This window comes from Cavia porcellus, unplaced genomic scaffold, assembly GCF_034190915.1.
Source record: "Cavia porcellus strain 051 isolate PalLab524CR breed Dunkin Hartley unplaced genomic scaffold, mCavPor4.1 scaffold_9, whole genome shotgun sequence".
Taxonomy (NCBI): Eukaryota; Metazoa; Chordata; class Mammalia; order Rodentia; family Caviidae; genus Cavia; species Cavia porcellus.
The window spans coordinates 19646689-19670311 of record NW_026947492.1 but is presented as its reverse complement, the minus strand read 5'-3'; the positions used below and the strand labels follow the sequence as shown (position 1 = coordinate 19670311).

At 41.2% G+C, this 23623-nt stretch overlaps 2 protein-coding genes across 4 annotated transcripts; one reads left to right on the top strand and one right to left on the bottom strand.

The window, feature by feature from the left end:
• Nucleotides 1–846: 846 nt before the first annotated feature.
• LOC101789079 (protein PIP-1-like) lies at nucleotides 847–15643 on the bottom strand. Of its 3 annotated transcripts, none has more exons than XM_063256021.1 (4): nucleotides 15486–15643; nucleotides 2678–2753; nucleotides 1961–2074; nucleotides 847–1534 (listed from the first exon to the last, which is right to left on the bottom strand). In XM_063256021.1, the coding sequence occupies exons 1-4, from the start codon at nucleotides 15492–15494 to the stop codon at nucleotides 1410–1412; spliced, it is 324 nt and encodes a 107-aa protein (XP_063112091.1). In that variant the 5' UTR covers nucleotides 15495–15643; the 3' UTR covers nucleotides 847–1409. The 3 variants fall into 3 exon arrangements, with proteins under 3 accessions (XP_063112091.1, XP_063112092.1, XP_013010911.1); XM_063256022.1 differs by lacking the exon at nucleotides 15486–15643 and adding an exon at nucleotides 12676–12804; XM_013155457.3 differs by lacking the exon at nucleotides 15486–15643 and adding an exon at nucleotides 12462–12559.
• Nucleotides 12541–22365, top strand: LOC100719335 (acrosomal protein SP-10-like). Its single transcript, XM_023566268.2, has 4 exons — nucleotides 12541–12694; nucleotides 15520–16410; nucleotides 17945–18064; nucleotides 21898–22365. Exons 1-4 carry the CDS (start codon nucleotides 12643–12645, stop codon nucleotides 22020–22022), a joined length of 1188 nt encoding a protein of 395 aa, XP_023422036.1. The 5' UTR covers nucleotides 12541–12642; the 3' UTR covers nucleotides 22023–22365.
• The last annotated feature ends 1258 nt before the right edge of the window (nucleotides 22366–23623 follow it).

The following is a 23623-nucleotide window of genomic DNA, read 5'->3' as shown; positions in this document are numbered from 1 at the left end:
CTGTGGTACACAATTTTTCAGTATTTTTGTTTGTCTGAGTTTTTTGGTTTGTTTCTTTGTTTGATCTTTTTGAGACAGGGTTTCACTATGTCCTTCAAACTGGGCTAAGAGTCACTTTGTAGCCCAGGCTGTCCTCCAACTCACAGGAATCCTTCTGCCTCAGCCTCCGACAGGCAGGGTTCCAGGCTAGTAACACAATGGCCCATGGAGAGGTAATCTTTTGCACGAGGACCTGGGTCTCACTTGTGAGTTCCCCACCCTCCTGACCTACTAACCTCCCATCACCCACCTCTTACTGCTTCAGTCAGCTTGGTGCCCAGCTTCGCTAATTCCAGCACTCTGGGAGCCTGAAGCACAACTGCAAACTTGAACCCAACCTGGAATCCAGCAAATTAACCAGCACCCGTCTCAGAACATAAAGGGTTATAGTTACAGAGAGACCTGAAATACAACCCCAAGCCCTGCCACAATGCGTTAAAAATATAGAAATAGCATTACACTCTGGATTCGATTTTAACACTGAATTCAAAGGACAAATAAAGATTGAGTCCACACCAGGCATATAAAAACTGGAAAATTCACCTTTACTAAAACTGTAATCTACATTTATGAGAAACTATTGTTGTGAAACTATGGAAAGATAAAGTATACTCCGAGAGAATAGTCACAATATATGTCTTTGACAGAAAACATAAACTAAGAGAATTTATTAAGATTTTTCACACACAATTTTAATAAAAGAAGATCACAGGATACAGCTCAGTGTGAAGGCTCTTCAGAACCCAGTGTCACACACAAAAAAACATTGAAACTATTAAAATAAATCAATAACAATTCCAAACAAAATCAAGGACACATGGTATTTATTAGTGCAAAGGCTCCACACTGGGCTATGTCCAATACACGAAGGAATCACACTGTCTGTGCCCTTGCAAATCCTCATGCAGGGCTGGTGGTGCTGAACACGGCCCAGGCCGGAGGTTCCAGGCCAGGAATAGGATGGAGGCTACAGTCTGAAGCCTTTGTCCTCTGCAGGACTGAAGGTCCACTGAGGGCAGGAGGCAGACGTGGTGTTCGCTTCTGCACACTCAGAGCCACATTTCAGCGATTAGGAATCAGAAAATATTTGTAAAATATTTGTGAAAAGAAGAAGAAAGAACTGAAGATGGAGAAGAGAGTTTACTGTGTGCCAGTGAAAGATCGAGGATGAGGACAGGGATAAAGAGCACATCTGCCCAGCTGGGAGGAGCTGTGGACAGGGCAAGGCCTGATGCTGAGGGCAGGCAGTGTCAGGGCTCAGGCTGTGCTGGGGAAGGAGCCCTAGGCTGGGGCTGCGGGAAGACAGAGAAAGGCTGCAGTGGGGGGCAAAGCTTGGTGGACACAGGAGGGGGCAGAGAAGGTCGGGCCTTTCAGAGTCTGTTACAGAATGGCTCATTGTCACAGCATATAAACTCCACTCTAGTTCTTTCATTCATGGGGATCATGGGAAAGCACAGGTCACTACAGCCCTGCCTTGCATACTGGAAGATGCCATCTGGAAAGCAAGAGACACAGGAGCAAACAATAAATCGGTGTGGCAGGAACCAGTGACTGGGAATGAAGAGAAACTTCATGCTGTCCTGCAGCCGGGTTCCCAGGCTGAAGGGACATGAGCCACTCGGAGATGACTGAGGTGCCTTCTCTCAGCCCATCTGCAGTCCTATTCTTACCCACATGCAGTGGGACTTAAAGTCTGGTTTCTGTAGCTTCTGTTTACCTAGATCTTTGAGGGGCACCCAGAGAACCCTCAGTAAGCGTTCTGTCTTCTAATGGTTATATGAGCCCAGGCAAAACCATGGCAGCCCTGTACCAAAACCATAGAAGCCTTCTCCCACTTTCCCGGAGCAAGAACATTTCTCCTGAGAGGGTCACCTCCTTCCAAGGCCAGGCCAGGCACACCCTAACACCAGGCACTCCCTACCTTCATAGACCTTCCGTAGGTAGCACTGCTGGGATCCATAAGTCTGGCAGGAGCTTTTCCGAGTCTGGCAAATCCCATCAACACTTGTGCGATTGCAATGGATACAGGTCAGAGCTGCAAAGGCAGAAAGAGCCTCACTAGTCAAGGAGGAGGCCAACACAGGGGCCATAACTGCTGACTGTAGGAAAATGATCATTCCCCTGGTGCAAAAACCTGGATTCGGGCTCATCGGATACCTGAATTGAGGCCCCATGCCCTAGCTGGTTCCTGATGGACAGTAGCTAGAGTATCTCCAACATGCACTCTAGCAGGCATGCACAAGGCCTCTGGAAAGAAGAGGCAGGCCTTGCTTCAGGCCATGGGACCCCAACACCCTTCCTGGGACTACTCTTCCATGCCTCTGCATCGTTTTTTCAGATTCTCTGCAAACAATCTTCCTTGGCCCCTTTACAATTCAAGGCCAGGGCCATCTGCAAGAAAGCTGTAGAAATTAGAACTCTCCAGGGTTCACTCTGGGGCCGAGGAACCTGAAGGAGAAGCACAGCAGTGGGCTGGCCCCAAAGTGGTGAACAGAAAGAGGGGTGAGGGGTGAAGGGCAGCAATTGCCTCTAAAAGCCTTGGTCCATGCCCCTTCCCTCCCCACAGCCCAGAAACCATCTGCAGCCAACAATTAGTCTGCGTGCCCAGCCCGAGGGAAGGCTGTCCCCAAGGACTCACCTTGCAGGAAGCCTGACAGCAAAGCCAGGCCCAGCAAGAGCAGCAGGTGCTTTCCCATCATCAGGGTGGCCAGGACCTAGGAGCAACAGCAATCACGCCAGAGATGCTGCACCTTTATCCTGCCGGGCTGCAGGGGCAGCCAATGGGAGCCCAGGCAGAAGCTGAGTTTCCCAGAGGCAGGGCGAGCAGAGGGCCCTGGGGACCCAGCTTCCTCAGACTGCAGATTTTTGTGAACTTGAAATGGGGGTATCAGGGCAGTGTGACCCATCTAAAGACACTGTGGGAGCAGATGGCTGATGAGCCTAACCAGTGTGGCCTACTGTATGACGCTTTTCCTGCCTAAGGAAATGACAGCCAGCAGAACGCAGAGTTCAGGCTTAACACTTCTCACCTCATGGGAATGGACACCTCCTGGGCTCTTACACCGAAAGCCCTAACCCAAGACAGGAGATTTGGATGTATCTTCCAGGCAGGATGCAGGCACCGCTAGAGTTTATACACTTGATGGAAGGCAATTTTAAAACACGGATCTTCAGAAACACGTGTGTTGCTGTGGCGTCAGGCTTCTCTGGAGCCCTAGGCACCCTGCAGACCCTGGCTCTATTCTCACTACACTGTGGACTAAGAGTCAGCCTCCCCCACCCTGTCTACCCTGTCTCCTACCCTAAGAATTCGAAACTCACTGAAATGGGTGGGGGACACCCTCTGTAGAGGTACAAGGTGCAATTAGTACTCAGTCAGGCACTGAAGTCTCAGAGATTGTCATTATCCCTCCAAAAAGAACTCAAGGTGTGAATTAAACGTTTGTAATACTTTATACTTCACATGATTCTACACGAAACTTCACAAGAGCTTGTGTGGTGGGTATTAGCATTTCTTTCTATAGCTGAGGGAATAAAAATCTGGCCAAGGCGAATGACAGGGTAAACGCCAGATTGAAACCCAATTCTGAAGACTTCCCAGACTCGGGCACTCTGCTAAGAGAACCCAAGGCTTCCCGGGTCCTGGAACCCTCCTGTTGGTGTCCAAACCAGAGGATAGGACCTCTGCTCAAACATGTCACCTGGGACCTTGTCAGATGGATGAGCTCACTCACACTGACAGTGGACATTTGTCAACAGTAGTGATTTTCCCAGTTTGCTAAGAATCAGTTGTTTACAAAGTGCTTTCTCTGGGCCTCTCACTTACCTCTAATCCCAGAATGCTAAGCATGGGAAGGGGAGACCTAGGCCTTGTGTCGTCCAGCCCTACGGCTTCTTTGCTGTGTACTCCCTGGACCTTTCCTCCTGCTTCTCCTTCCAGAAGGCCCAGCTGTCCAAACCCCCAGGCCAAGCACAGCCCTGAGCTCCTGATCACAGTCTTTCCCACAAAGGACAACAGAGGCCCGTGGGGGGACTGAGGAGCCCACACTGTGCATCATGCAGCAGTCAAGGGCTGGTGGCAGGGAGGGGTAGCATCAGGAACTTAAGGGGCAGAGACAGCATCATTTTCACTAACAATGACACAATGAGTATGCTAGACTTCAAAGAGCAAATGAAACTTGACTGCTTTCTTAGTACAAACTGCACTAAGCAGAGTGTGGCAAAATATTTCCTCAGCACGTGGAGATCACAGAAAGCAGTCAAGCCTGCCTCAGGCTCCATCAGCAAGATTGAAAGGGCCTCGCTGGTGTATGGGGCCATCCTCTTGATTTACAAAAACTGGAGCACATTTTTAAACAGAGCAATTACACACATAATGTGAACCTAGTCCTGCTGAGTCTGTTTTGTTGCTGTCAGGGTACAGAGAGGGTGGAGGAGAGGCAGGAATTCCGTTCTTCCCAGCAGATGCAGTCAGAACAGACACTACTGTGACTTGCTAAGGGATGAGCTCCTCTCATCTCTGACCTCACAGACAGGACCTGTACGCGCAAATCACCTGGCTCCCAGGCCCCATGGAAATGTTCACACCAATGCCTTCGCCAAGGTTGGCTTCTGATCCTCCTGAAGTGTCACACCTCACACCTCTCTCCATCATTTAGGGAGGAGCTGGGAGTCACACCTTTCTTGTGAATGAAGTCCCACTGTCATGTTTTGTCAATAACTACAATGAATGTTTAAATTCAAAAATGTAGTAAAGTTACAGACATGTTGCCATTAATCCCCCTGTGTGGTCAAAATACTGTGCTTCACTTTAGCACCCTATCCTAAACATTCTTAGCAATGTTTTTTACTTTAATGCATTTTGCAATTAAACATTCACTGTGTTTTTGACCACCCTGTGTACATATTGTAGTACTGGACACTGAACCTAAGGCCTCCCAGTTGCTCTACCACTGAGCTACAATCCCTTCCCCTACTCCATTTAATTTTTATTTTGAGATAAAGTGTTAGCTAGTTGCCTAGGCCAGCCTTAAATTTTTATCCTCCCACTTCAGCCTAGAAAGCAGTACTTTATAAATTAAGTAGTAATTACTGTTCTCCAATTAGCTCATAAAATTCAAAGATCTAAAATCTCAAACCTTTCATTTGAGAAGAGAACACCTGGAACCATAAGTTCAAAAGGGCCACCTAAGGAATCAGTTCCCTTAGGAGGATTCATTTCCCTGAGTTCAGCCTGCCAGCTGTTTCTCAGACAAAGGATTAATATCTAGAATATATGAAGAGCTCAAAGAAATCAGACCCCCTAAATTTAAAGACTCACTCCAGAAATAGGCAGGTGAACTGAGTAGACACTTCTCAAAATAAGTACAAGTGGCAAATAAATATATGAAAAAATGTTCACCATCACTAGTTATTCAAGAAATACAAATTAAACACAATACTGAGATCGCATCTCACTGCAGGGAAAAGAGTTATGATCAACAAATCAACCAATAACAAGTATTGACACAGCTGTGGGGGAAAACGTACCCTTCTGCATTGGTGGTGGACATGTAGGCTTGTAAAATCACTGTGGAAATCAGTATGGAGATTTTTCAAGAAACTAAAACCAGAGGTTTTGTTTGACTCTGCTATTCGCCCTCCTGCCACAACCTGCATAGCCAGTGGGTTCCTGAGAGGGGGCAACATGAGATTACAAAAAAACTAGACAAATAATAAAAGGGAAGTTCAGACCAAGTAAAATCTGACTTCTCTGATGGAGAGGAAGCAACAAACCAGCAAGGTCTGTATCTTTATACAGGGTAAAAAGGTGGGCAATCGTGCAACAGGGTCAAAAGCATAAGGTTGCAGTGTTTTGTTAACACTAAAAGCAAGACATTCTCAGAGATACCTTTGCTATAGTTAACAGGGAGCACCAAGGTCAGACACCTGCTGAACTGGCTTTGCTTCAGTCCCAAAAACTTGTTTACTAGCACTGGATCTTCTCAGAGCTAGCCTTACTCTGGCCAAAATGTGCCATTGATCTCCAGATCACCCGGTCTCCACACCTTCTGGGTATCTTCCCAAAATAATTAAAAGCATCATACCACAGTGATATATGCATACCCATGTTTACAGTGGCACGGTTTATAACAGCTGCTCATTCCCTAATGATTGGTAAAGACACAGGTGTTTTTTATACTCAAGTAATGTACTACTCTGTCATAAAGAAGGATACACTCCCATGCCCAGCAACCCCCGGGCTGCCAGTAGCTGCGTGTATTCTGCCTCAGGAGCCAAAGTGCACAAGGTGATTTCCAGTGCACACGCAAGCTTTGGGAACATTGCTCTGAGCCCAGAAATATAGAAAAATGACAAAACAAAAGAGCAAAATATAATCTCAAACCTCCAGCCCATCCCAAGCAAGCCTAGGAGACATGCACATAGAACAAAATGTAAGCCATACACCTGAAACTCATGAAATGATAGCAAATGAAGTAAAGAAACAACTCTGGGAAGCTATAAAAGAACTCAGATCAGAAATAATCTCCCACGTAAAAGAAGAATTGATAAATGTAATGAAAGAAATGCTGAACAACACATCTAAAGATGACATAGTTAAAAAATTAGAGGAACAGTGCAAAAAGATGGAAACCTTGAATGAACAATATAAGAAACAATGCATGAAAGTATTTCAGATTCAAAGAGATATACAGGAAATCAAAAATTCCATCAAAAGTTGGCAAAACTGTCTCAATGAAAGTGAAGACAGTCTTTCAGACCTCAGAGACAAGGTTGTAGCTAGTGAACAGAAAAAGAAAGATTCTTAAAAATAACAAAGAATCATGAAATAACAATTCAACAGCTGCAAATGATGCAAAGAAAAGCAACATAAGATTGATAGGTATAAGGGGCTGCGGATTTAGCTCAGCGGCATAAGCGCCTGCCTTGCAAGCAGGCAGTTGTGAGTTCAATCCCCGGTACTGATAAAAAGGAAAACGACAAAAAAAAAAAAAAAAAAAAAAAAAGATTGATAGGTATAAATGAAAAAGAAGGTGACAACACAAACAATACCAAGAGGCAATTTACAGAGTAATAGCTGAAAATTTCCCAAATGTGAGAATGGAAGCTGGAATACACATAAGTGAAGCATACAGAATGCCAAATACCCATAACCAAAGTAAAACTACACCCAGACAAATAATAATCAACATCTCAGAAATCCAGCATAAGAACAGACTATTAAAAGCTGGTAGATAAAAGAGACAGATCACCTATAAAAGAAAGCCTATCAGAATCACAGCAGACTTCTCAACACAAACAACAAAGTCAAGAAGAGCATGGAGTGAAGTATTTCAGATCTTAAAGGAAAATGACTTCCAGCCCAGATTGATGTACTCTGCAAAACTGTCCTTCAAAATGGATGGAGAAATAAGATACTTCAATGACAACAGCTGAAGAACGCATGACCACAAAACCAACCCTGCAAAGCATACTGAAAGACATTCTAGACAGACACAGGAAAAAAACCACTGAGCAAGGCAAACAATTAAATAGTATGGAAAGGTAAAGAATCCACAGCAGAAAGATAACATGTCAAAAATAAACCAATATATATATCAATTATAACCATTAATGTTAATGGCCTCAATTCACCAATTAAAAGAAACAGACTGGCAGAATGGATCAAGAAACAACATCCAACCATATACTGTATACAAGAAATCCATCTAACCCCAAAAAAAGTCAAAGGATGGAAAACAATACTACATCCAACTGGAACACCCCCCCACCGCGCGTTCACCAAAAAAAAGGGATAGCTATTCTGTTTGCACACAATGTAAACTTCAAACCAAAAATGGTCAAAAGAGATAAAGAAGGTCACTACCTATTAGTTATGGGAAAACTTCAAGAGGAAGAGATAACAATCTTAAATATCTATGCACCAAATTCAGGAGCACCCAACTATACAAAACAAGTATTAATAGAAATTAAAAATCAAATAAGCAATAACATAATTACAATAGGAGATCTTAACAACCCATTGACACAAAGAGACAGATCAACAGGACAGAAAATCAGCAAAGAAATAACTGAATCACAACCATGAACAAATGGACTTGGTGGAGGTTTACAGTGGAGGTATACCCAACATCATCAGAATATACATTCTTCTCAGCAGCATGTGGAACATTCTCTAAAATAGACCATATACTAGCCCACAGAACATACTTAAGTAAATGAAAAAGAATTGAAATTATCCCATGCATGTTATCAGATCATAACACAATGAAACTAGAAATTAATGACAAACTGCAAAAACCTCACAAACACATGGAAATTGAATAATACACTCCTGAGCAATCAGTAGCCAAAAATAAGAATCACATGATCATTTGTATAGATGCAGAAAAGCCTTTTGATAAGGTCCAACACTTATTCATGATAAGAACCTTACAGAAAACTAGCATAGATGTTCTTTACCTCAATATGATAAAGGCCATCTATGACAAACCAACAGCCAGCACCATATTAAATGGCCAATATCTAAAAACTTTTACCCTAAAATCAGGAACAAGACAAGGATGTCCATTATCACCACTCCTATTCAATATAATGCTGGAAACACTAGCCAGAGCAATTAGACAAGAGAGAGAAATAAAAAGAGTAAGGATAGGAAAAGAAGCAGCTAAATTATCATTATTTGCAAATGACATGATACTACATAGAAGGCCCCCAAAACTCCACCAAAAGACTCCAAGGTACAATAACTAAATTCAGTAATGTAGCTGGATACAAAGTTACACTCAAAAATCAATTGCACTCATAAACACAAACAACAAAATCACTGAGAAAGAAATAAGAGAAGCCACACCCTTCACAATAGCATCCAAAAAAATGAAATACTTAGGAATTGATCTAACAAAAGTAGTAAAAGATCTATTCAGGGAAAGTTACAATACACTGAAAAAAGAAATCAAAGAGGACCTCAGAAAATGGAAAGATGTCCCTTGTTCTGGGAAGGAAGAACAAATATTGTGAAAATGGCCATTCTTCCAAAATTGTTACACAGATTTAATGCAATCCCAATCAAAATACCACTAGCAAACCTCATAGATCTAGAGAAATCATTCCTAAAATTCATCTGGAATCAGAAGAAACCTAAAATAGCAAAGACAATTCTGAGCAACAAAGGCAAGGCAGGAGACATCACAACCCCTGATTTGAAGTTATACTACAAAGCTACTACAATAAAATCAGCATGGTTCTAAAATTTAAAAAGACCTGAAGATCAATGGAATAGATTAGAAGACACAACTACAACTACAAACACACTCAACCACCTTATCTTCACACTCACTGGAAGAAAGATAATCTCTTTAATAGTACTTGAAATATTGGCTCTCCATATGCTGAAAACTGAAACTAGACCCATGCCTATCACCATGTATTAAACTAAAGTCAAAATGGATCAAAGATCTAAATATTAAAACAGAAACACTAAATCTGCTGGAAGTAGGTAGAAATCTTGAAGATATACGGTTAGGTAGAGAATTCATGAACAAGAATCAAAACACATGGGAAATACTTCCCAGAATGAATAGCTGGGATCACGTCTTATTAAAAAGTTTTTGCATGTCAAAAGAATTAAATCTCTAGCATAGTGAAAAGAAAGCCCACAGTTTGGGAAACAATCTTAGTCAACTGTCCCTTAGACAAAGTACTTCTGACTAGAACATATCAAGGATTAAAAAAAAAAAAAATCAGACCCTCAAAATTCAAAGACCCAATCCAAACATGGGCAGCTGAGATTAATACACAGTTCTCAGATGAAGAAATACAAATGGCAAATAAATACATGAAAAAATGTTCAACACTATTGGTCATTAGAGAAATGCAAATGAAAGCCACACTGAGATTCCATCTCACTCCAGAAAGAACGGCCAACAACAAATGCTGGAGAGGCCGTGGAGGAAAAAGAACTCTTCTGCACTGTTGGTGGAAGTGCAGACTGGTACAACCACTGTTGAAGTCAGTTTAAAGATTCCTCAAATGCTGGGATTGGAAGTCCCATTTGATCCAACTATTCCACTTCTGGGCATATTCCCAGAAGAACTGAAAACATCACACCACAGTGATACATGTACACCCATGTGTATAGCAGCACAATTTGTAACAGCCAGATATTGGAAACAAACTAAATGCCCATTAATCGAAGAATGGATAAAAAAGATGTGATATTTTTATACATTGAGATATTTATAAATAAATGGATGCAACTTGAGACCATACTCGTAAGTGAAAAAAATCAAACTCACTTATGTAAATACTGTATTGTCTCCTTATGTAAGAAATTACATAAATGTAAATGTACATAAGATACAAAGTCCTTGATAAATATAGTGGAAGGATAAGAATCTGCTCAAAGGGGAAAAAATATCTCAGGGAAAAGAAGGAAAAAGAAAAAGGGAAAAGAAAAAAATCTAAAATTGAATAAACACACAAGATAGCTAAGACGACTGCGCTACAAACTCTATTAGTTCTTGGAACAGAACAGTTAACATTCATAGGATTGGAACAATTGAGCATGTTAGTGACTGGTGACCTGAGGAACTCTTGAAGATCATTATGTAAGATAACAACCCTAATTATGCTCCTACCACCTTGTTGTGAAGGCCTGTATCATTTTGGACTCTGCTATTGTTTTTTGTCTTTTTGTTTTGTGTTTTTCTAGTAATCTGTTTTGTTTTGTTTTTCCCTCTGATACAAAAAGGATAGGTATACATGTAAAGGCTTAAACATGCATAGAACTTCTCCTAAACAGTTTACGAGAATCGATTATATTATGCGTGATAAACAGCTACCTTGAAGAAAAAGAGACATTATGATTATCCATTTCTGAATTCCTATCATTGTGATGCAAAAACCTACTGGTTTTATTTACTGCTTTTATTCTTTGTTTAGAGTGTTTAGTCTGTTTTGAATTGTTTAATTTCAACATATGGACAGCTATTTTGAAGAGAATTAAAGACATTACGTTAGCCATTGTTGATTTCCCTATTGTCTGGTTTTGAAGGCCTATAATATCTTCATAACTCTGTTCTGATCAGTTTTGTACTATTTTGTTTTGTATGAATTTGTTGTGTGTGAAGATATGGACAACCATTTAGAAGAAAACAAGAGACATTATGGTAGCCACCGTAGACCTTCTGTTGTCTTGCTTTGAAATCTGTGTCACTTACATTGTTTTCTTCTGATCTGCTTTGTTCTGTTTTGTTTAGTTTTACCCTCTTTAAAATAAAAAAAGATACATTTGAGATATTTTCAAGTAAATGGATGGATCTTGAGACCATACTCACAAGTGAAATAAATTGGACACATAGGTAAATATCATATTGTTTTTGGTGCAAAAAACCAAAAATGTACATAAAGACCAAAATGTGTAATAAATATTTGAAAATGGAAAGAAAATGTTCAAATGAGAAAAGGAAAAAGGGAAGAGGAGGGGGAAAGGACAAGAAAAACAGAAAGGAAAAATGCAAACAAAGCTTTTGTAAATAAAGAGGAAAAGGGGTTGAAAGGAGGGGAAGAGAATGGGGGACAAAAAGATAAGTCATGTACATGTAGAAAGTCCCTATGATAAATGTTATTATTATGTATATCTAAAATGTACCAATTTAAAAAAGAAAAACATCTATCTACAAAGGTGGGTAGGGGGGGCTACAGGAATTTAAAAAAAAAAAAGAAAATTGGGCCATCCAGGTTTTAGCAACAGTGGAAACCTAGACAAAAAGGGTAGAGAGAGGAAAATGTTATCATATCCTGGTTGAATGCTGGAGCCATTGGAGACAGGAAATAGCACAAAAGCCTTGCAGGGTGAGAAAGACTCGGCTAGAGGCAACTGTGGTGTGAAAATAGGAAGAATATATACTCTTTTCTTCCCCTCTCCCCTCTATTCTTCTGTAGGTTAAATTCAATCTGAAGCCAAGCCCAGATTTAGTATTTAGGTGATTAAATCAACATCAATCGGCCTTCCAGAATAGGATCAAGGCCAAGAACAGCATATTTCAAGAGAAAATAACACCTTCACATCTCCCTATCAAGAACACCTACAGGAGGGTATAGTGGCACACACCTGTAATCCCAGCATGCAGGAGGCCGAGGTAGGAGTATTGCTATGAGTTTGAGGCCAGCTTCAGCTACATAGTGTGTTTAAGGCTAGCTAGCCTGAACTACACAGTGAGACCCTGTCTCAAAAAAAACAAAACAAAAACTAAAAAAGAACACTCAGAGTTTAAATGTAAAACAGAGACAGAGAGAGGGAGAGCAAGAATGCTTTTAAAATTGTTTTACAAAGAATAGATATTATTTGGCAATTTTTTTTTTTTTAAAGATAGCGCAAACAGTTCACAAACACTATCCTACACACAGAAAATACTCACGTCTTCACCAGGGGAATTTGCCAGAGGTATAAAGGCCAGCCTGCTTGACAGATGAGGACCTCAGAACACCACTCATTGTGAGGAAACATGGCTTGTCTCTGAGGTTCTAGAATGCCCAGCTGCTCTGTCTTCACAGCTTTTGGGTGTCCCACACTAAAGACCTCTCTTTGCCTAAATCCCAATGAACAAGTTAATCTTACTAATGAGTCTTTACCTGCTTGGATCTGTCAGAGGTGAGTCTTGTGCCTAGGCTTGAGATAGGTGCATAAGGGGCTCTCTTTAAGGTGCTTCTGTCCTTAAGGAAGTCACTCAGTTACCCAAACCAATCTAATTAGGAATCAAGAGTAACTAAGTAAGACCAACAGTGAGAGATTCTGAACCACCTGCCTGCGTCTAGCTATAGCTTTATAGTCATTGAGGCCCTCTGACCTGGCACTTTCCTGTTTAGCTCTTTCAGCCGCTCAACATTTGAATCTGATGTTCTATGAGAAGGGAGAATAGGCCTGGAGGTTCAGTGATAGCCCAGTGAGTTTGTTCCTACTCATTGAGTATAAGAGCTCCTTAGCAGTTAATGTGCCAAGAAAAGATACAACGAAATAGAAAAGAATGGGCTAAGAAAAACATCTCAACAAACAGATGTATGGGCCAGAGATCATGTAACTCCTTTATGGCTGTGTTTATCCATTCGTTTTCTGTATTACTGTTTTGGGAATCATGAAGAACTCTGTTCCCTCCTGCCTACCACAAGAAGAGCTAAGCTGTTGAAATGACAAGCTCTCAGTAATGTTGGATTTCATAGATTTTTCTTATTGTTTTGTTGCTTTCAAAAATTTGAGCCAAGCTTGGTGGCACACACCTGTAATCCCAGGACCTGGAAGGCTGAGGCAGGAGGATCACAAGTTCAAAACCAGTGTGGGCTACACAGTGAGTTCAAGACCAGCCTGAACTACATAGCAAGACCGTCTCAAAAACAAAACAAAAAAACCACTTGACTCAGAAATGTAGATACACAACCACTGGATGATACTATGTGCCAGTCACATAGCAGTGAAGATCATAAGACCTAACAGTGACTGAGACATCAGCATGCTTATTCAAACCTGTTTTCTATTCTGTCACAAATAGTTCTTTATTAAAAATTGTTTTAACTAGTGAAGAATCAGTCAAACAAATATTATGTTTTAAAAATAAAAACCCACTAAAAACCTTATCAAATGTTTTATCAACATATTATAACCCTCGTCTTTATTTTTTATCTTTGGTTTTTTGAGACAGGGTCTAAATTATCCAGGCTGGCGTCAAACTTTCAATTCTCCTTCCTCTGCCTAAGAGCAGTGATTACAGGCATGCACAACCTTGCCAAGCAACCCTAGATTTTTGGAAAGTACCTGATTATAAGTATATACCTCTTATAGGATTCATACAAGGCTAGAGTACCCAGAAGCCTTCTAACTTATCTCAGCTTAAAGATCCTGTAATAGCTCTCAGCTTCTAACTAGTCTTCATAACCCAGTCCTTACAGTCTTCTTGCCTTCCCTTTAGGCTACTAAGTATAATCAAGGTCAATTATCTAACAGTTTGCTTTTCCATTCAGGATTTTTTTGTTTGTTTTTTCATTTTTATCGGTACTGGGAATCGAACTCATGACTGCCTGCTTGCAAGGCAGGTGCTTATGCCACTGAGCTAAATCCCCAGCCCCTGCTTTTCCATTCAATTAATGTGAAAGTCACGCTTAAGAATATGACCTAGATTTAAGGTAGAAGAGATCAGCCAAAAGAGAATGGCCCTCTTTGAGGTTTGCAAATGCCAGTGTAAGGTGGGGAGAAGAGAAATTAAAATTAACTGAGCATCTGAGCAATAGACAAGGCACTTCACAATTTATCTTCCTAAAATACCCAATAACTCCATAAAGTAGGTATACATGGTATGTCATTGGGAATTTCCATTCAGGCATACATAAATGTAAGCCAAGAATCTGCTGTTGTTGTTGTTTTTCTAACAGGAAAAAGCTTTACTTGGAAAGTAAGAAAAAAATGGTGAGAAATTTTAGTCTGTAGAGCCAACAAAGATCAGGACAGCTCTTGACAAATAAAGTAAGAAAAATAGAGAAGGATACTAGCCTGAGCAATTTGAGGGGGCATGCTCTGATGAAGGGCATCAGACTGGCCCCAGAGTTTTTCAATCTAATAATTTATAGCAACTTCACCTTCTGAATACCCAACCCATGTGAATTAAGGATTGTGGGAAAGAACTTGACCTTACCAAATAGTGACTTAATCCCTCCTGGTAATTTTCATGGGCTCAAGGTCATCCTGTGGATCATCTTCTAGTTGAAAATTTCTAAGCAAAGGTTAAAATTTTCTATCCTCTAATCCCAGCACTCTGGGAGGATGAGGCAAAAGGATGAGGCAAAAGGCAAAAGTCTGAGGCCTGTATGGGCAATTTATCAAGTCCTTCCCTGTCTCAATATTTAACAAATTTAAAAATAAATACAGTAACTTAGTGTGAAGGCCCTGGTTCAATCCTCAATACTTCTAAATATATACATAAATAAATGTATTGTTTAAACAATTATTCTTATTTAAAATTAAAAAAAAAACTGTCCAGCCTCAATTTTGCCCGGAATTACTCAGCTATTGGAAACTATTTGCTTTCTCTCGCTCTATCTCTATTCTTGACTTCACCGAAGGATGACTGATGGGAGGGCTGGTGGCAGACTTCTGATGACATAAGTGACTTGATTTCCTGCTGCTGGCTTTGTTAGGGAGATACTTTCATTTCCCTTTAGGTGCTTCTGATGTATGAGTATCTCCCATGTAGTTTTTAGTATTATGTATTTAAAATTCTTTCCTCTAATCCCAGAGGTGGTCTCTGTATTTTGCAGTAAACAGCTCTATCCTCCATGGTCTCTCAGAGTAATTAGTGAACTTCCTCCAATATTTGCACTATCAGTGCTTGTTCTAGACCCACAGAAAACTTAGGGGTCCCCATTTGTCTCTCTCTTTATCCCAGTCTGTTTCTCACCTTTATCATCTCTTGTTTTTCTTCTCCATGTCAGGAGCATCAGGTCAGCCCGATGCACCGCTTGCCTCCATGGATCATCAAAGTTCAGCTCAGCGACTTTCAAATAAGCACCTCTCACCTATAAGTCTTTCAGATATTGATGCTTTATATGAGACGACTTCAGGTAAGAATGCATTGGCTGAGCATGGTTCCAGTGAGCACAGTTCAAACAAGCATATTGCTGGCGAACACACTGTGAATGAACATGATGCAAGTGAACATGCTTCAAGTGAACACATCTCAGAGGAAGAGACTTCAGGTGAGCATGCTCTAAGTGAACAGTCTTCAGATGACCATGCTTCAGGTGAGGGGACTGCAGGTGAAGAAACTGCAAGTGAGCACACCTCACGTGACGACAGTGCAGGTGAAAACACTGCACGTGAGCACACCTCAAATGAAGACACTGCAGGTGAGCACGTCTCAGGTGAAGAGACTTCAGGTGAGCATGCGCCAGGTGACGAGGTTGCAGGTGAGCATGCTCCAGGTGACGAGGCTTCAGGTGAGCATGGTTCAGGTGACGAGGCTTCAGGTGAGCATGCTCCAGGTGACGAGGCTTCGGGTGAGCATGCTCCAGGTGACGATGCTTCGGGTGAGCATGCTCCAGGTGACGATGCTTCGGGTGAGCATGCTCCAGGTGACGAAGCTTCAGGTGAACATGCCTCAGGTAAAGAGACTGCAGGTGAGCACGCCTCGGGTGAAGAGACTACAGAGGAAGAGACTTCAGGTGGACATGCCTCAGGCGGAGAGCCTTCAAGTGACCATACTTCAGGTGAAGAGACTTCAGGTGAACAGCGTTCTGGTGTAAAGTCTGGAGGTCAACAGGCTCTAGATGAACCTGCTCCCAGGGAACAGTCTTCAAGCACACCATTTCCAAATACATCTTCAGGTGAGTCACATTGGTTTCGTATGAGAAGTGGGAAACACATCAGGAAAACCCAATTTTAGGGAAAGAATAGGAAGAATCATTAACACTTCAGAAACAACTCTTCCAAAGGTTCTCTAAGCCTCTTCACAGTAATACCAAAAATCATGTGCTATGTTTTATGAGGTCTGTAGGCTACATAATTTGGAGAATACTTGTTTAAGAAAATAACACAAACACAAAATGCCAATAGCCCCACCAATTCCATGAACCCTAAGAAATTATGAATACAAAAGCTCACAGTTTCTCTGGCAGGGCTCATAGGGAGTACAGAATCCTGAAGACTAACATAGAATGTAACTTAGGCAATGCTTCCCCAAGATAACTGCTTTTCTGTGGCTCTTACTTAAAACAGATGATTCAAGCAAGAAAACTAATAAAGTGTGAGGTCTCAAGTTACCAACAGCAATATTAACACTTCACATTTCATCCCATTCCGTAAGAATTACTGTTCTAGGCTGGGCATACAGCTCAGTAGCACAAGCACATGCTTGGCAAGCATGAGGTCGTCATTTCGCCTGGTACAAAAAAAAAAAAAAAAAAGGATTACTATTCTAAACTTTCAGATGAGATAAAAAGTAACTGGCCAAAAGTAACAGATCCAGTGTCAGTCACATGGCCAGAAAGTAGCAAATCTTGGATTCAAACTTAGGTCAATCTAAGACCAAGTTTTCCCCAATGTACTTCTTTGTACTTCCTGAACTAGGGGATTAACAGAAATAATGTAAGAGGTAATATGGATAAATTTCAAAGGAAATGCTCTGTGACCTTAAAAAAGGTCAATGTGAAAATGGAGAATACTCCATTTGCAAAGGTAGAGCATTCTAAAGCCTAAAAATCAGTCAATTTGATTCCAAGTGTTGGTGCTTTGTGGATTTGTCAGACTATGGCAGAGCAGTGAAGGTGGCAGGCAGTCACTACATGGCACTTTGTTCCTTTGGAGTAAGATACATCAGAAGAGTAACTAATTACATGTATCCAGGAAGCCAGTGAAGATATGAAATAGAGTAAAAGTCAGGAAGTAAATCTGGGATTTATCAGCAACAAAGCTCATAGATGAAACAATAAGAATGAAGGAATTGGGGGCTAGGGATTTAGCTCAGTGGCATAAGTGCCTGCCTTGCAAGCAGGCAGTCATGAGTTCGATCCCTGGTACCGATAAAAAGGAAAAAGACAAAAAAAAAAGAATGAAGGAATTTCCTCTAGACAACATGCTGTATCAGACACGGGACTCTCAGATCCCCAGCAAGAACTCAGAAAGAAAAAAAAACACTCAGAAGCATGTTGTGGGGCTGGGGATTTAGCCCAGCGGCATAAGCGCCTGCCTTGCAAGCAGGCAGTGGTGAGTTCGATCCCTGGTACCGATAAAAAACAAAAAAGACAAAAAAAAGTATGTTGTTTCCAGGCTTTATTGTCCATCATTCCACCCAGATATCTGACTTACATATCCACACTTGGCCCAGAAAGGGATTTCACCAGTCTTATGTTAAAATTGCAGGCACAATATTAAATTGCCACACATGTGCTTATATGAATGATCAAGGAAAATGTCTTCGTGGAGAGGGAACGTGTACCACTGAGAAATCCCAGCAGTGCATGCTAAAGAAGATCTTTGAAGGTGAGAACACATCAGACAACTTAAGTAGTAATAGGCTGACAGAGGCTAAGAGGCTAAGAAGAGGGATCAAGAAAATTGGAGATTAAAAAGAACTTCCTTTCCTGGATTTTAGAGTAGAATCCGAGGTACTGATTAGGGAGGTACAGGCCAGCAGACTGAGACTTCATAGAAAAGGAGGCAGGGATAATGGCTGTGTGAGTTGTCCCTGAAGCCACTGAGACAGACTGTAAACTCAGCACTACATCTAATTTTTTCATGGCTACATATTCTCAGGGCCTAGTACAATATCCAGATCTGGTAGAGTAGGCAGTTAGCAAATACTGAATGAACAAAATAACAATTAACTACAGATCTATGTTCACAGGTTGCCAAACCAGACTGAGTATGTTCCTACACCTCTCTTCCCTCACTTTCACCTTTCTCCTCAAAAAAGGAAACTTGGTTACTTGTATTCCAGGAACTCTGTGGTTTGTTCAGTCCCTCATAGAAATGCCATTATCTCATTTCTATATATGTGCATTCACCTGCCATTCCACCACTCAACAAACATTAAAAAGACACATACTATCAAATACAGGCTGTGTATGCTAGGCATGGTGGTCCTTAACCCCAGCACTTGGAAGGCTGAGGATAACCATGAGTTCAAGGCCAGCCTGGGTTACATAATGAATTTAAGGTCAGCCTGAATTGAACAGTGAGACCCTGTCCCAAAAGAAAATATATACATATATGTTTATATATGTACATATATATATATATATATATTCATATATAAATATATATTATATATATTGCAAATAAGATTATGGCTTAATACAGTGGTCCTTAAGCTTTTTTGGTACCAGGGACCAGTTTCATAGGAGACAATTTTGCCATAATAGGGGTGAGGCGGTTGAAGGCAGGGGTGACCTATTTCAGGGTGATTTCAGGAGATCCCTCAGGTTGCAATGCACTGTAGGGTTCCCCTGCTGCTATAAATACAGAAGTTTTACTCACCTGCCTTACTGCTCACCTCCTGCTGAATAGCGCAGTTCCTAATAGGCCACCAACCAGTAACTCTCCACAGCCCAGGGTTTGGGTACCCCTGGCCTACGTAACAAATAATATCACAAAGGAGAAAATGAAGTCCTAAGAGACACACAAAGACTGAGAGTGGTGGCACATGCCTGTATTCCCAGCATTCTAGGAGGATGCAACAGGAAGATAGGAATAGGTTAAATCTAGTTAGACAAAACTGGACAACTAAGCAACCTATCAATGTGGCCTCAACATAAAAATAAGAGGGATGGGTATGCAGTTCGATGAGATGTCCCTAGTAGCACTTTAAAAAAAAAAAAAAAAAAAAGGCATACAGAGTATTGGGAATTCAACAAGGGAAGGAAAGATTAGGTGGCAGAGAAAGAAGATGAGAGGAGCAAAAATTCCAAACAAAGTTGGAGGTAGCATTCAGAAAAGGCACTGAGGGAACACGTAAAATGTGGGCCAGTGACTTGGCTACACACTAAGATCACTTGAACAGCTTTTAAAATTCCTAATGCTCAGGTGACACGAAGTCAGATCTCTGGGGATTAATTTCAGGGCCCCCCTTTTTTTCTTGGTACTAGGGATTAAATATCAGGTCTTTAACTGAGCTACATCTTCATTCCCCAGCCCCATTGTTTGTCTGTTTGTTTGTGACAGGGTCTTGCAATGTTATGCAGGTTGACCTTAAACTCAACTTTGTAGCCCAGACTGGCCTTGAATTCACAGCAACCTGCTTCAGTCTCCCAAGTACTGGGATTACAGGTGTGCCCAGCTTCCCAATCACATTTTTGAGACAGGGTCTCAGTAAGTCTCCCAGAATGGGCTCACATTTATGATTCCTGAGTACTGGGCTTACAGGCCTATGCCATTAGGCCCAGCATCATCAGTATTTTTTAAAACTACTCAACCATCCTAACATACCCTCAGGATTTAAGAGAACTCCTGATTTAGTCATGAGGCAATAGTTGATGAAGGATATGCCAGAGATGGGAAATGATGAAAACAAAAGGTGGAAAAGTGCAGGATATAAACAGGAAAAATAACTATTTGGGAATAGTAAATAGGGGAAAAGAAAATAAATTTGGGAATGGCTGGCTGGAGTCACATCATACAAAAGGACCTGAAATACTGCAGGATGTGATGGCATATGCCTGTAATTCCAGAACTCTGGGAGGCTGAGGCAGGAGGATCCCAAATCCACGCCCACCTTGAGCAGCTTAACAATTTAGATAGGTCTTATCTCAAAGTAAAATATAAAAACAAGAGCTGGGCTTCGTGGTGCACATTTGTAACCCCAGCACTCGGGAGACTTAGGTAAAAGAACTGCTGAGTTTAGGTCAACCTCAACTACATACCAAGACTGTCCCAAAATAAAACAAAAACAAACGAAAAACCCAAGACAATACAAAAACAAAGGCTGGGGATTAGCTCGGTGTGAAAAGCCTGTGTTCAATCCCCACAAAAAAGCCACCCACTCACTCCTCAAAAAAACCCTTCAGTATTAGTTTATAGAGTTTGAATGTAGGTATTTTGAATAAAGGAGTTACTTGATAAAAGCTAATACAAATAACAGTTTTTTATTTACCTCCAGCACATATATCAGACACTGGGATGTACTTTATAAAGTATGCTTTCTCATTTAATCTTCACAAAAAAGTTTTCCTTGTTAACAGAAAGGAAACTGAATTGTAGAAAAGTGAAATGGCGCTCTCTCTCTCTCCCTCTCTCTCTCTCAGTGCTTGACATTGAAGACTTGGATCTTATTAGTCTTAATATCCTCTGGTGTTTACCTTAGTTGCCCCCACACAGGAAAGGTCCCTTAAATGTCTGAAGAATGAAAGCAACAACTTAAAAACAACACATGTTGTAAGAGTAGAACTCAGAGGCCTTCATAACCAATTAGAAAGGGCAAAGGGAGAAATCAGAGAGCACAGAGGTTTTGAGAGTGTGATACAGAAAATATATAGGGAAATATCAAGAAAGTAAGTTCAAGTGAGGAGGATGGAAATGAACTTCATTTGGAGCAGAGTAAATTTTTTATGTCCTTAGCACATCTGAATGGAGGTGACCATCAGTTTGTTGGAAATGTGAGAATTCTACATGGGAAAGCACAGATAACTAGATCCAGAGTACAAAAGGCTATCCAGAGAAGTGTCAAGAAAGAAACAAATGCTAGGTGTGGTGGCACACGCTAGTAATCTCAGCACTCAGGAGGTTAAGTCAGGATCACTGAGAGTTCAAAGCCAGCTTGGGATACATAGTGAGTTCAAGGCTTGTCTGGACTACCTACATAGGAATATCCTGTCTCAAAAAGAAGGGAAGGAGGGAGATAGGGAGAGGGGAGATGAAGAGAGGGAGGATAGAAAGTCTAAAGGATTGCATGTCTACAGAAGTCAGATTCCTAAAAACTGGCTGCAGAATCTAAAAAGCAGAAACCTTCGAGGGAGGAATTTCAGTACACTCATGACTTGGAGGGGCTAGGGCAGAAGGAAGGTCAAGTGAGAACAGCCAGTCCTCCAGAGAAGTTTGCGGGGAAGGAATGGTGGCAGGAAAGTGATACAAAGAAACTATCTTCAAGTTTGGGAGAACTTGGGCATACCTATAAGACCAAAAAAAGGAGCCAGTAGAGAGAAAAACTGAAGCAGTAAGAGAGAAGTGGGCAACTGACAGAGTGAAGGTTCCAGAGGAGGCAGACAGGAGGGAGAATGTACACATGGGTGTCTCAATCATCTCTGCAAGAGGACACGGGGTAAAGGTAAGGTAGAGAAGGAAGCCTTCTGCTAACTCCAATGTGTCTTTGGCTCTTTCAGGTGGAAAACTTCAATTCATGGTTCAAGGGTGTGAGAACAAGTGCCCCTCTATGAATCTCATTTCCCACGGAACAAGGATGCAAATTATATGCTGCAGAAATACACCTTACTGCAACAAGGTCTAGAAGCCTGACTCAGGAGCAGAAGGCCTCCACCACTCTACTTGATTCAGTTCAAATCTAGCTTCCATACCTGTCTGAATGTCAGACAAGACACTCAAGTATCTTTCCTCTCCTATTCATGGCATTACACATTCTTCTCCACCCTGCCTCGTCTGCCCTTCCTGTGATATTCCAGATTTCCTTTTTTAAAATAAATGTCTCGTAGCTAAAGAACAGATTTCAGACAGACTTCCTTTCCCATCAGTCCAGCTGCAGGGTCAGCCTGGGCTTTTTCCACCTCCACTACTTTGGCTGTTTTGTGTGTGGTATTGGGAATTGAACTGAGGACCTTGAACATGCTAGGCAAGTCCTCTCCCACTGAGCCCTTCTGAAGATGGAGTCTTGCTAAGTTGCTCAGGCTGGCCTCGGAATTGCAATTATCCTTCATCAGCTTCCCAATGAGCTGGAATTACAGGTGTGTGCCACCTCACCTAGCAGCAGCAAAAGAGAAGGGGTCTTCCAAGGCAGAGAAAACAAGGATACAAAGTAGGTATCAGTCGTTCATGGAATTTAAATGGTATTTCTTACAGGTACTTCTCTCTGTCCCCCTACCTTTCCATCCTGTTTTTCCCTCACATCGTTCCACTTGTATAAAGAATTCAACCTTTCTTTGGCTCTGGAATTTTCAGTCTTAAATCCATATAATGAGAAAAAAATGATTCCTTTTATTTCTTCTCAGAAACTCATAAAGCATTTTTCCTACAAAATGTTACTGGATCATCTACCCACCATAATGGAGTGAGTGGAATGCTAAACAGTCACTCATAGCCTAGAGATGCTTCTACATACATGGTCTCACCTGACCCTCAGGAAAGAGCCAGACAGAAAAGATCCTTTCTTTATAAATAAGGAAATGTGTCATGGAGAAGTTTTATTTATTCATATTCCATATTCCCAACTGACCAACGTGACAAAGCTAGTGAAAGTCAGTGTTAGACTCTAAAACTGAATCTGCGCGGCTTCAGAGCCATTATTTCACACAATGAGCATCAGCCAGCGTGGCTTTTGAAGGCTGAACCCAGCCAGGCCTCTCCTCCCACCTACGCCCACCCCTCTGAGTGGCTGCTTCCACACCTCTCTGTGTAAAAGCTCTGGACATCAGTTGGGTGCTCTTAATGTATTTTGCAAAGCAAAAACCTTTAATTTTAATAGTCCAATCTAACATTTTTAATGACTAGGGCTTTAGGGCTCATGCCTAAGATCTCTTAGAATTGTATACCAAAAAACAGTCATTTTTACTGTATATAAAATTAAAAAATTTTTTAATATTTATATTGTGGTCCATCCCAAAAAATACTGGTAACAGATTCTTTATTGGTAATAACTATAGTCTAGAAGACAATAAAATTTTTCTTCAAATTTCTGAATGAAAATTATTTTGAACCTATTAATCCTATCTCTAATGAAATGGTATTCAAAAATAAAGGTTTAAATTTTATAGAGCTGGCATGGTAGTACACACACAATCGCAGCATTTAGGAGGATGAGGCAAGAAAATGGTCATGAGTTCAAGGCAGCGTGGGCTATACAGCAACTTCAAGACCAGCCTGGGGGCTGGGGATTTA

Coding starts and splice junctions, on each gene's coding strand:
- LOC100719335 (XM_023566268.2), top strand. CDS start 12,643: ATGAACAAGTTAATCTTACTAATGAGTCTTTACCTGCTTGGATCTGTC. Junction 12,695..15,519: donor CCTGCTTGGATCTGTCAGAG/GTGAGTCTTGTG, acceptor TCTCCATGTCAG/GAGCATCAGGTCAGCCCGAT. Junction 18,065..21,897: donor GCTAAAGAAGATCTTTGAAG/GTGAGAACACAT, acceptor TGGCTCTTTCAG/GTGGAAAACTTCAATTCATG.
- LOC101789079 (XM_063256021.1), bottom strand. Junction 2,075..2,677: donor GCTGTCAGGCTTCCTGCAAG/GTGAGTCCTTGG, acceptor CTGCCTTTGCAG/CTCTGACCTGTATCCATTGC. Junction 1,535..1,960: donor CCTACGGAAGGTCTATGAAG/GTAGGGAGTGCC, acceptor CTTGCTTTCCAG/ATGGCATCTTCCAGTATGCA.